Below are 14098 nucleotides of genomic sequence, written 5' to 3' on the forward strand. Positions count from 1 at the left end.
CGCTGTTATGTAATCGGGGTAAAAAAAAGGTAAATAGCGTCTTACTAACTAACTGGATTACAGTAACGGGGATTACAGACTTGATTACATTCTCCCCTCATCATTCTCCCCTTCCCCTAACCCTTCCCCTCATCAATTTATTACAGGCTTGATTACATTCTCCCCTCATCAATTTATTACAGGCTTGATTATATTCTCCCCTCATCAATTTATTACAGGCTTGATTACATTCTCCCCTTGATTACATTCTCCCCTCATCAATTTATTACAGGCTTGATTACATTCTCCCCTCATCAATTTATTACAGGCTTGATTACATTCTCCCCTTGATTACATTCTCCCCTCATCAATTTATTACAGGCTTGATTACATTCTCCCCTTGATTACATTCTCCCCTCATCAATTTATTACAGGCTTGATTACATTCTCCCCTCATCAATTTATTACAGGCTTGATTACATTCTCCCCTCATCAATTTTAGGCCTAGAATAAATTAAAACAAACAAAGAATCAAGTCGAAATAAATAGTACTTTTGTACTTTTACTCAAGTAAATCTTGAACACCGAACCAGACAATGTATACGATTTGGTACTGATACTTTTACTTAAGTACAAACTGCGAATACTTTCATCTTTTATTTTATTTTATTTTTTTAACGTTTATTTCTTTTCAAAAAGAGCCGTCATTTTCAATGATGCCAAGATTACAAAAGGCATAATACATAAGCAGTGTAATATTAAAAATAAGAACCACAAAATTAGTACCATCATGTCAAAACAAGCAAAGACCAGTGTGAAATCAATACCGACATCTTATTTAACAGTCTTTATCCAAGGCGCTGTAATTTTGCATTACATTCACCCATTCACACACACACATTCATACACTGATGGCAGAGGAAACCATGCATGGCACCAACCTGCTCATCGGGAGCAATTAGGGGTTCACTGTGTGTGTCGCTGCCGCTACCCATAATGCACTGCACAGTGGGCACGAGCAGCGGCGGTCCCAGCAGCACCACGTCAGAATCCAACTCTCCAGTCCCTATATTATATATATTATATTCCATTATATCGCGTGATGATCTATAGCCAGCGGACACTCTGGTCAGTGATCTGTATAGGGGAAAACAGGAGGCGGGGTGTGTGTGTGGAGCGCTCTATAGCTGCGGGGTCACGGGTGGAAAATGATACATTCCGTTCAAATGGCACTCCAGTAGGCTATGCATTGCTCGCTATGATGCAGACATAACCATAACTCTATGGATCATATCATTAACATGCAGCTCTCAACAGCTTCTGTGTTGACCAGTGTGGTGGTTGTATCAAGATCATTTCAAAACGACATAGCCTACAACAATAGTTGATTTCTAAATGCAAACTGAATCAGTCTGTGATTAATTAGGTAGGGTAGGGCCGGGCCTTAATTTTCGGACCCGTTGAGAACGCTACGTCTCCCCCTCTCCCACCCCCCCTCATCCTCCCTTTTCTCCTCCCCTCTCCCCCCCTTGGTTGTGTGGGTTCGTTTCCCATCAGTGCGATTGTTATTAACACTGTACAGACTCACGGTCCAGTAAGACCTGCCACTAACTCGTCATCCGGGGAGCTTCTCCCCGGAGTCTCTTTTTGTCTCCCACTCTGCAGTTCCATGGACTTGTATTATGGACCCCCAGCTGCCTATCAAGAGTGTGACTGTGGACCCGGCCTTCTCCCAGAGCACGGCCAAGGACTGCTACCATATCATAGTACACCACCACACTGTATTTTATCTTCTTCTTAATCCAAGTGCATTTTTGTGGCTCTTGAATCAGAGACAGGTACTTGCCCATCTCTTCCAAAACAAGTCATTTTTTTCACCCTTCAGCATGTATAGGAGTCTTCTTTTGTGAACAGCTCACGTGTCATGACTGATTGTGCTGACATATTTCCATTGCTGACCCACGGCAAAGGCCAGGTCTGGGTTGATATGGGTGTTCCATCGTGCAGAGAAGAAGCTTGGGGGCACTTTTGGGTCAAACAACAGTAGTGAGTTGGTGCTAGAGGCCCATTGGCTGTGTGTCTCCATTTGATGATGTTTGGCTGTAACCCCAAACCTTGTGTTGGGAATTGAAGTCTCCTGTATATGGGCCATTCTACCGAATCGGTTCAAATTCAGAGTTGGAAATTGTGTGAAATTTGTATGCTATTTTGGAAAAACTTTTACCATATTCATGTCGCACCAGATCTAAGGGACACATATTTCATAAAGGCAGACTCAATTATCATATTGTATTTTAATAATGTAAGTGTCAGTGTTTGTTTTTCCTTGGCAGACCTTGGAGATCTGGGCGGTGTTGGGCGCGTAGCCCGAAGCTAACGAGACCTTCACGGTGCTGCTGTCCAGCCCCAGCGGAGGAGCCCGTCTGGGGGGAGCGGCTCCACCGTCCAGCCCCAGCGGAGGAGCCCGTCTGGGGGGAGCAGCTCCACCGTCCAGCCCCAGCGGAGGAGCCCGTCTGGGGGGAGCAGCTCCACCGTCCAGCCCCAGCGGAGGAGCCCGTCTTGGGGGAGAGGCTGCACACCTACATCACCGTCCTGGAGAACCTGGCTCTGTCCGGCCTGTTCCGCATCGGACCCATGCTGAACAGGTCAGCGCTGAGCATCACACCACACACCGCATCCACAAAAAAAAAATGTATTTAGGCACGCACGCGCACGCACACACACTGTAGGTTTAATATCTCTACCTGTGTATTTGCTGTTCAGAACTAACACAGAGGTGGTGGCCACGGAAGGGAGCGTGGTCTTCCTGAAGGGGGCGTGGTCTTCCTGACCGCTTCCCGTAGCAACGGTCTGGACTGGCCGTCGGTGTGGAATGGGAGACGCAGTCTGAGAGCGCCGCGGCCGCAGGTGAGATGACGAGATGACTTCATGGTGTAATTTAATTGACTGGTTCTCCAACTGATGCGTATTTGGCCACGGACCCCCATCTGAAAATATGTTGTGCTTGACCAGTCATTAGTCCTACAAGTTGCTACAACCTATCTCAAACCCTCACCCTAACCCTAACCTCCCACGGGGCAGCACACCAAAACCTAACCTTAACCCTCTCCCAAACACACCTCACCAACCTTAATCCGGTCGCGTTAACGCACCCCTCACCAACCTTAATCCGGTCGTTTTAATGCACCAATGTCTAAACAATGCTATGTCTAACCAAAGTGTGCCTCCCCAGTGGTGCCCAGAAGAGAAGATTTATTACAGCAACAAAAAAATACCAATCCAGAAAAGAATTGCAATTGCACAAACTCGCAAGCGTGGCACAAACTCCTGCCCTGTGAGCTTGTACATCTGCTACTTTTGAACATCCAACATATCAATGGATAAAGTGGTTAAAATGATTGTGATGCCACGTTAACTACTGTTGATGCACCTTCACCATACCTTTGTAGCTTTATAACAATCCAGTATTTGTTGTCAGATTGTTTATTTGGATTCCTTTCTCATTTCACCTTCCTTCAATCTTCGCCTCCGTTTCTCCTCTCTTTCACTGTAGTCGGGGGATATTAATAAAGCTGGGAATACATTTCTTACCAAGAATTTTCTTCACCAATGTGTTTGTAAAGGTGTCTACTAACATATCCCACATTGGTTTCTATTCAACCACCCTAGGGGAATTTCTGACAGCTGCTAAAACCATTAGCCTATAACGTAAAATGTTCTAAATTTCATTATGTTTTAAGTAGCATGATTCTGAATCCATTCCAAGCATTAGTTTTTCACCAAAAACAATCCTTGGGCCAAAAATGGCCATATCCGTCATCACAAATGTGATGAGGTCAGTGCACATTTGGGCAAGTGGCTATGGCCGAATTTAGCACAAGGAGTGTTTTTCGTGCAAAACGAATGCTTGGAATGGGTTCAGAATCATGAAAAACCCCTAGTTTGACCATAGACCCCCTAGTTTGGCCATAGCCACTTGCCCAAATATACCCAAATGTTTTGACCTCATCAACCATTTTTAGGAGTGTTTTTAGTGCAAAACTAATGCTTGGAATGGATTCAGAATCATGAAAACACCCTAGTTTGACAAGCATAATGAAATTTAAAACATTATGCCTTATAATGGTTGTATGGCACACCAACTTTCAGCAGCTGTCAAAACTTCCCCTAGGGTGGTTGAATAGAAACCAATGTGGGATATGTTAGTAGACACCTTTACAAACACATTGGTGAAGAAAGTTCTTGGTAAGAAATGTATTCCCAGATTTGACACTATACTGACGATATTCCCTGACTACTGGAGTAAATGGATTGTAAAATGGATTCATGATGATGGTGTGTGTGTGTTTCTTGCAGAGGGCAGCATCCCAGTGCTGGGCGTGTACCAGACCTTCCAGAGGGCAGCGTCCCAGTGCTGGGCGTGTACCAGACCTTCCAGAGGGCAGCGTCCCAGTGCTGGGCGTGTACCAGACCTTCAGCAGAGGGCAGCGTCCCAGTGCTGGGCGTGTACCAGACCTTCAGCAGAGGGCAGCGTCCCAGTGCTGGGCGTGTACCAGACCTTCCAAGAGAACCCTACGTCGGCCTGGTGCTCCATCCCCGACGACGGAGCCTCCTCCCTGGCTATGAGACTGGACAGAATGCCCCCTGTTGGATCAGCTCACACCCTGGCCACTCTGTGCAGATGGCAAGGGATCTTTGTCCCCATACAGGTACATACAGACCATCTCTCCTCTCTATAAGCACCTTGCATTTACCTCCATTTTGTTTTCTGTCAGGTGGAAACCTTGGATGTTCAAGACTACTTTTCAGGAAATACTCTCATCTCTTACAAAACAAGTCAACAAGATACTGCACTTTTTAAGCTTTCAGCATGTATATGAGTCTTCTTTTGTGAACAGCTCAAGTGGCATGACTGAGGTGCTGACATATTTCCATTGCTGACCCAAAGCAAAGGCCAGGGCTGGGTTGGTATGGGTGTTCCATTGTGCAGAGAAGAGGCTTGGGGGCACTTTTGGGTCAAACAACAGTAGTGTGTTGGTGCTAGAGGCCCATTGGCTCTGTGTCTCTCCATTTGATGATGTTTGGCTATAACCCAAACATGATCTGCAGATCAGCTTCCACCAACTTCTTCTAATAACAACTTCTAATACCACCTTTTCTAAACACGTCCTTCTAACACCACCTCCTTCTAACACGTCCTTCTAAAACCACGACCTTCTAACACGTCCTAACACCACCTCTTTCCATGTTGGTGAAAGCTGATCTGCAGAAGACATATGATGATGTGAATTCACTCACTCCCACTGGTACCAGCGCCTGCCTTCTATGCAGGGGTCTTCAATTCCCAATACAAGGATTGGAGTTACAGCCAAACATCCTCAAATGGAGAGACACAGAGCCAAGGGGGCTTGTTTGACCCCAAAGAAGCTTCTTCGCTGCACAATGGAACACCCATACCAACCCAGACCTGGCCTTTGTCGTGTGTCAGCAATGGAAATGCGTCAGTACCTCAGTCATGCCACTTGAACTGTTCACAAAAGACTTGTATACACACTGAAGGGTGAAATAGTGCAGTATCTTGTTGACTGTTTTGGAAGAGATCTCTGCTTCAAGTGCCACAACATTGGACTCAGATTAAGATGAACCTGGCAATAGGAGACCTTATGATTATGGACGATTCAGTGCCACAGAGCTTGTGGGTGTCGGGACGAGTCAAGTAGATGACACCTGATGCAAAGTGAAGAGTCACATATGATACCTGATGAAAGGGGCTTGTCAGATGTACGTGCAGATGTATGTATGTGCATATCACCCAGCTAAGCAGCACAGTCAGTGTAGGTGAAGTCAGGGTTCATATCTACAGGTCACCATGACCACAGCGTCTCCATGCATGAGACATCAGACTTCCCATCTTGTGACTACGACGTCACTACGCTGCCACCATCACTGTGCTGAACCAACGAGGGGATGCCAACGATCTCCTCCACGTGGGTCATCGTCAGCTGACAGCAACATGGATTCATCTCAGCCAATCACGATAGAACAACAACATTCCGCCATGTTTGCTATAATTGTGTTATTCACGGAATAGAAACTTTATCCAGGACTCAGGAACGGACTTTGTAACTATGGAATAACGCTATGTCAAGCCTGGATCTGTAACATCTTTTCACTGAGAATCAATTTGTATAAATTCCACTAAACTTTATAATTCGGCATGGTCTGAATTCCTGCATCTTCCTAATTCGTTTTTAAGGGTCTTTTACCAAGGTGTTTTATCCATTGCCTGGATTGTGTTCAGGGTTCAAGGGTTTTTCTAGGATTGGCAAAGGTTACTAAAGGATTTTAACCCATTTTGGGTGGGAACCCCTTTTGGTGTTTTAAAGCATGATGTTATACTTTAGCTATTGAAAAATAGCAGATTCAGATTAATTTGGTTCCATTCAAAGTTCTCTGAAAGGTTTATCCATTGTGCTATCTTAAACTGACAGCGCACTATATTTGACAACTACTAAGGTTTTCTAAAATGGCTCTTTAATTACTGCCTTAAACTGACAGTCCTATATTTTAACAATGAATCCATGAATTGAACAAGGTGGACCCTCTTGTAAACAAGTGTAATGCTTAATTGGGTCGTCCACTCACAGTCTTTGTATTGAAATTCAGGACCCTGATGAAGACCGTATAGGTTGAAACATGTCGGTTCAATAAAGTTTCCTCCTTTTAACATTAACCCCCTTTTTGAAACTAGCTCCTTGCCACTCGCCCTACACACTTCCACTTGGTTTGAGCATAGATATATAAATCATAGAGACGGCACTGGATGGGATGGGAATCCCAGGGCCATCTCTATTATTTATATATCTATGCTCAAACCAAGTGGAAGTGTGTAGGGCGAGTGGCGAGGAGCTAGTTTCAAAAAGGGCCTAGGTGTGCCCGGATCTCCTCTTTGTTCTACAGTCGTTGTATTGAGTTTGTGCTTGAAGTGTAATGTAATTCTGCAAACTGTTAATAAATATTTCAATCAATATTTCAATCAAATTCTATAACCATTACCCTAGAGTTGGGTTCTCCTTGACGTTTCTTCCTAAGGGAGGGAGTTTTTCCCCGTTACCACTGTCGCAATATTGCTTGCTCTGGGCGGCTGTCCTTTGCTCTACATGTAAAGTGTCTTGAGACAACTTGTTGTTATTTGACAGTTTAATAAAATGGAATTGAATTGTGTATCAGGCATATATGCATGTGTTCTGACAGGTGGGTGAATATAATTGTGCAGTAAAATTGTACTATAAAACTATATTTGTACTTAAAGTATTTGTACGTATAAAGCTGTTTAATTGTGTTTTTAACCAATGCAAGGGAATGCTTGACGTGTCTCTGTAAAGATGTTTAATTGTTTTGAACCAATGCAAGGGAATGTTGGATGTGTCTCTCTGTAAAGATGTTTAATTGTTTTGAACCAATGCAAGGGAATGTTGGATGTGTCTCGGTATAGCGGATTAATTGTTCTGATGAACTAATGCAAAAATAACAAATGATCTTTTTTTTTTCTTTTTCTTTTAACTCCTGTGTCTATTGTCTGTTTTTGTTAGACACAATTATTATAACCCACATTCAATACATCAATATATATCACCAACATTCAATACATCAACAACAAAGCCAATACGAAACAGGCTGTCTTAAACAACAAAGGGACACTACAAAGTGTGTATATTCTAAACATTTAAAAAAAGTACTGTATTTGAAGCCCCTAGTAGTAAATAGTAGTGCAAGTGATAGTTTTTGGTTAAATATGTTTATCGTAATTATTACAGTAAAGATATTGGTTCTGTTCAGAATTTGTCGCGTCATGTCTTTCCACAAAATAATAGAAAAAGCTCAAAAGGGGCTCGATAAGACAGTTCGATAAGGTGCTAGTTATGAATAAAAAATAACGAGCTCCATCGCTAGTCCTCCCTCACCAGCACGCTGGCGGGAGCTTCTTCACACCCCGACCAATCTATAAATCTTTGTGCATAGTTCAATTTGAACAAGGCCCTTTGCCTTACCAATCGCCCTATTTAGCTTTATATTCATTGTCTTTGTTCTTAGATAACTTGATTTTGAATGACGCTACAGGATAATAGGCACCACTATAATACGTTCTTTATGCATTTTCTTTCTTGATAAGCACTTTTCTACCTTTTGAGGTTAAAGTAATATTAACGTACAAACATGAGTGATAATTGATTCTTATGCATTCTGTTAGCTGCTTGGTAAGCACACTTTACTAATTTAATTTACTCTCATTTTAGTTATACAAAAGTGTGCTTACCAAGCAGCTGTTTTGAAAGAAATCCCGGAGCTGATTGTGCTGAACACTTAAACCCTATATATACTTTGCGCGGTCACGACCAGAAGTGAGGAGGCAGAGGCAGAAGATACATCAAACCCCAAAGGTGGGCCTGTAAATGTCAGTGTCCATAACATACATGGTAACAATAAAACCTGCATGCATATCGGCCTTTAATACACCCCACCCTCAGGCGCTACCATCCACAGGGGTGCTCTAGCACATGGGTTCCCAAAGTGGGGTCCGGGGACCCCCAGCGGTCCTTGAGGGAGTTCCAGGGGGTCCCCAGCTAAATTATAGTTAGGAACCAAATGGACCCTTATGGGTATGTAACTCTGAGAGTGTACAAATAGAACCAACGGGTCCATTTGGTTCCATTTGCACACTCCGAGTTAAATTAATTAACACTCTTAGCACCGGCCAGAGCCATAACCCGCGGCACCGCGGGATACCGACAGAGGCCAAACACATACCTCTACTGCACCCTATAAGCATGTGGTCCGAGACCATGGACTATAGCCTGTCACTTTTCCGTGATTTTTACCTTTTTTTCAAATCCTCCGTAATCGTGCAAAATGGCATCCTATAGCATGCGGTCTGTAACAGCCGTTGGCTGTTTTTGGTATTATGTTTGATTAGTAGTGATAAATATGTATGGAGCTAATGCTAGTGTATCCATATATATTTATCAGTATAGGCTGCTTATTATGAGTTTCCTTGGACATGTTACTGTTTGGCAATTGTCCTCCACAGAAGATGTCCGTCGTGGGCCACTGTCCTGTGGGTGTGACGTAGGCCTGATCATCCGACTCTCCCCATTGGCCAGGCGGTCACATGACTTTGCTGTCTTCCTGGAGTGTGGGCTTTATAACCACAGTCTGTGGCAACAGCTCTTCGAGTAGCAACGCAGCTCTCCCTGCAGCCGATGCCATGCTCTGTTAAGCCACTTAGTTTGTGTTTCTGTTCTGCTTTGTTTGTGCCTGTGAGAGAGGACGTCTGTTTGGTAGGTGTAAGTTGTAGTTTTTGTCCCTGTATGCTTGTTAGGGTCAGATGTCCGAACTCTGGTCTTTTGTAAGTAACTATATTTACATATGCAAAGCCTTTGTAAATATTCTGATACCCAATATTCTGAGCCTTTGTAGATATATATTTCATTCATTCTGAGCCATTACATATATATCTATTTATTCTGTCATGAGCAAGTCTGTAAATAGCTATTTATTAAATAATTTTACATAAGTGACATCAGTTTCGTCCTTCCAACTATTATGGGCCAAGTTTGCCCCTAGACCAAGAGACCATGGACTATAGCCTGTCGCTTTTCCGTGATTTTCACCTTTTTTCAAATCCTCCGAAATTGTGAAAAAAAGGCACACTATAGCATGCGGTCCAATACCATGGACTATAGCCTTTCGTTTTTCCGTGATTTTCACCTTTTTTTCAAATCGTCCGAAATCGTGAAAAATGGCACCCTATATGCGTTCCGAGACCATGGACTATAGCCTGTCGCTTTTCCGTGATTTTCACCTTTTTTTCAAATCCTCCGAAATCGTGAAAAAATGGTACCCTATAGCATGCGGTCCGAGACCATGGACTATAGCCTGTCGCTTTTCCGTGATTTTCACCTTTTTTTCAAATCCTCCGAAATCGTGAAAAAATGGCACCCTATAGCATGCGGTCCGAGACCATGGACTATAGCCTGTCGCTTATCCGTGATTTTCACCTTTCTTTCAAATCATCCGAAATCGTGAAAAAAGGCACACTATAGCATGCGGTCCAAGACCATGGACTATAGCTTGTCGCTTTTCCGTGATTTTCACATTTTTTTTAAATCCTCTGAAATCGTGAACAATTGTCACCCTATAGCAATGCGGTCCAAGACCATGGACTATAGCCTTTCGTTTTTCCGTAATTTTCACCTTTTTTCAAATCCTCCGAAATCGTGAAAAATGACACCCTGCTATAGCATGCGGTCCGAGACCATGGACTATAGCCTGTCGCTTTTCCGTGATTTTCACCTTTTTTCAAATCCTCCGAAATTGTGAAAAAAAGCCACACTATAGCATGCGGTCCAATACCATGGACTATAGCCTTTCGTTTTTCCGTGATTTTCACCTTTTTTTCAAATCGTCCGAAATCGTGAAAAATGGCACCCTATATGCGTTCCGAGACCATGGACTATAGCCTGTCGCTTTTCCGTGATTTTCACCTTTTTTTCAAATCCTCCGAAATCGTGAAAAAATGGTACCCTATAGCATGCGGTCCGAGACCATGGACTATAGCCTGTCGCTTTTCCGTGATTTTCACCTTTTTTTCAAATCCTCCGAAATCGTGAAAAAATGGCACCCTATAGCATGCGGTCCGAGACCATGGACTATAGCCTGTCGCTTATCCGTGATTTTCACCTTTCTTTCAAATCATCCGAAATCGTGAAAAAAGGCACACTATAGCATGCGGTCCAAGACCATGGACTATAGCTTGTCGCTTTTCCGTGATTTTCACATTTTTTTTAAATCCTCTGAAATCGTGAACAATTGTCACCCTATAGCAATGCGGTCCAAGACCATGGACTATAGCCTTTCGTTTTTCCGTAATTTTCACCTTTTTTCAAATCCTCCGAAATCGTGAAAAATGACACCCTGCTATAGCATGCGGTCCAAGACCATGGACTATAGCCTGTCGCTTTTCCGTGATTTTCACCTTTTTCAAATCCTCCTAAATTGTGAAAAAAAGGCACACTATAGCATGCGGTCCAAGACCATGGACTATAGCCTGTCGCTTTTCCTTGATTTTCACCTTTTTTCCAAATCCTCCGAAATCGTGAAAAATGGCACCCTATAGCATGCGGTCCAAGACCATGGACTGTAGCCTTTAGTTTTTCAGTGATTTTCACCTTTTTTTCAAATCGTCCGAAATCGTGAAAAATGGCACCCTATAGCATGCGGTCCGAGACCATGGACTATAGCCTGTCGCTTATCCGTGATTTTCACCTTTTTTCCAAATCCTCCGAAATCGTGAAAAATGGCACCCTATAGCATGCGGTCCAAGACCATGGACTATAGCCTTTCGTTTTTCCGTGATTTTCACCTTTTATTTAAATCCTCCGAAATCGTGAAAAATGGCACCCTATAGCATGCGTTCCGAGACCATGGACTATAGCCTGTCGCTTTTCCGTGATTTTCACCTTTTTTTCAAATCCTCCGAAATCGTGAAAAAATGGTACCCTATAGCATGCGGTCCGAGACCATGGACTATAGCCTGTCGCTTTTCCGTGATTTTCACCTTTTTTTCAAATCCTCCGAAATCGTGAAAAAATGGCACCCTATAGCATGCGGTCCGAGACCATGGACTATAGCCTGTCGCTTATCCGTGATTTTCACCTTTCTTTCAAATCATCCGAAATCGTGAAAAAAGGCACACTATAGCATGCGGTCCAAGACCATGGACTATAGCTTGTCGCTTTTCCGTGATTTTCACATTTTTTTTAAATCCTCTGAAATCGTGAACAATTGTCACCCTATAGCAATGCGGTCCAAGACCATGGACTATAGCCTTTCGTTTTTCCGTAATTTTCACCTTTTTTCAAATCCTCCGAAATCGTGAAAAATGACACCCTGCTATAGCATGCGGTCCGAGACCATGGACTATAGCCTGTCGCTTTTCCGTGATTTTCACCTTTTTCAAATCCTCCTAAATTGTGAAAAAAGGCACACTATAGCATGCGGTCCAAGACCATGGACTATAGCCTGTCGCTTTTCCTTGATTTTCACCTTTTTTCCAAATCCTCCGAAATCGTGAAAAATGGCACCCTATAGCATGCGGTCCAAGACCATGGACTGTAGCCTTTAGTTTTTCAGTGATTTTCACCTTTTTTTCAAATCGTCCGAAATCGTGAAAAATGGCACCCTATAGCATGCGTTCCGAGACCATGGACTATAGCCTGTCGCTTTTCCGTGATTTTCACCTTTTTTTCAAATCCTCCGAAATCGTGAAAAAATGTCACCCTATAGCATGCGGTCCGAGACCATGGACTATATATAGCCTGTCGCTTTTCCGTGATTTTCACCTTTCTTTCAAATCATCCGAAATCGTGAAAAAATGGCACCCTATAGCATGCGGTCCGAGACCATGGACTATAGCCTGTCGCTTATCCGTGATTTTCACCTTTCTTTCAAATCATCCGAAATCGTGAAAAAAGGCACACTATAGCATGCGGTCCAAGACCATGGACTATAGCTTGTCGCTTTTCCGTGATTTTCACATTTTTTTTAAATCCTCTGAAATCGTGAACAATTGTCACCCTATAGCAATGCGGTCCAAGACCATGGACTATAGCCTGTCGCTTTTCCGTGATTTTCAATTTTTTTTCAAATCCTCCGAAATCGTGAACAATTGTCACCCTATAGCAATGCGGTCCAAGACCATGGACTATAGCCTGTCGCTTTTCCGTGATTTTCACCTTTTTTCAAATCCTCTGAAATTGTGAAAAAAAGGCACACTATAGCATGCGGTCCAAGGCCTGTCGCTTTTCCTTGATTTTCACCTTTTTTTTAAATCCTCTGAAATCGTGAAAATTTGGCACCCTATAGCATGTGGTTCTTGTGTGTGCGCACGCACGTGCGTGCGTGCGCGCGTGCGTGCGTGCGTGCGATAGCATTTTATAGTATGTGGCCCCCACCTTCACTTTATGTAGACTTAGATAGCATTTTATAGCATGTGGCCCCCACCTTCACTTTATGTAGACTTAGATAGCATGTTATAGCATGTGGCCCCCACCTTCACTTTATGTAGACTTAGATAGCATTTTATAGCATGTGGCCCCCACCTTCACTTTATGTAGACTTAGATAGCATGTTATAGCATGTGGCCCCCACCTTCACTTTATGTAAACTTAGATAGCATTTTATAGCATGTGGCCCCCACCTTCACTTTATGTAGACTTAGATAGCATGTTATAGCATGTGGCCCCCACCTTATGTAGACTTAGATAGCATGTTATAGCATGTGGCCCCCAGCTTCACTTTATGTAGACTTAGATAGCATGGGGCCCCCTGCTCTACCTCTTGAGCCACAGTCGCCCCTATAGTGATGTATTATTACTATACATATACTATAGATCTTGTCGATATAGACATCACTAAATTATTTAGTGATGTATTATTACTATAGCCATGTAATCTTTGCACTAGTGTATGGAATAGATGTTTATATATGGCACGATTAGCCTAAATTGCACTCATTTAGGGGAAATGAGTGCAAACAAGTCTATAAGTTGTTAGGCTATTGGTACCAGTTACTACACATGTTTAAGCAAACAAGCATCCTTCCATTAATCTATTTGATTCCTACAGAAGAGTAGTTAAGGCCTTGACACATTGTCAGGACCGGGATTCGAACCCAGGACCTTCTGCTTTCCAGGCAGCCTCTCTACCCATTCAGCTGCCTCTTCTCATCAACACAATGATTCTCAAACATCTTCATGTCAAGGACACCCAAATGAATAATAGGTATTTGGCCACAGACCCCCATCTATGATTCAGATAGAAGGGTCTGGGTTTGAACCCACAACCTGAGGATCATGTACACAGTGTCTTAACAGAGGGAGCCACCAAGTTCTCTCTAATCATCCACACTTTTAGGGTGTTCTTTGGTTGTCACTCTTTAAAACATGTGTTGGGCAGAAAGACATGAGCTGGACTTGAACCCATGACCTGTGGCTCACATACACAGCAGTTTAACCCAGAGAGCCACCATGCTCCTCCTCTGCTTTGCATCTTTTCCCAG

At 43.2% G+C, this 14098-nt stretch overlaps 1 protein-coding gene across 1 annotated transcript; it reads left to right on the plus strand.

Annotated features, from left to right (window-relative positions):
• Window positions 1-975: 975 nt before the first annotated feature.
• LOC306916723 (uncharacterized protein) lies at window positions 976-7196 on the plus strand (the record flags this gene model as incomplete). Its single annotated transcript, XM_079494740.1, has 4 exons — window positions 976-1022; window positions 2313-2624; window positions 2743-2886; window positions 4336-7196. The coding sequence occupies 3 exons, from the start codon at window positions 976-978 to the stop codon at window positions 2807-2809; spliced, it is 426 nt and encodes a 141-aa protein (XP_079350866.1). The 3' UTR covers window positions 2810-2886; window positions 4336-7196.
• Window positions 7197-14098: the final 6902 nt, after the last annotated feature.

Source organism: Electrona antarctica (assembly GCF_951216825.1).
Source record: "Electrona antarctica genome assembly, chromosome: 23".
NCBI classification, from domain to species: domain Eukaryota; kingdom Metazoa; phylum Chordata; class Actinopteri; order Myctophiformes; family Myctophidae; genus Electrona; species Electrona antarctica.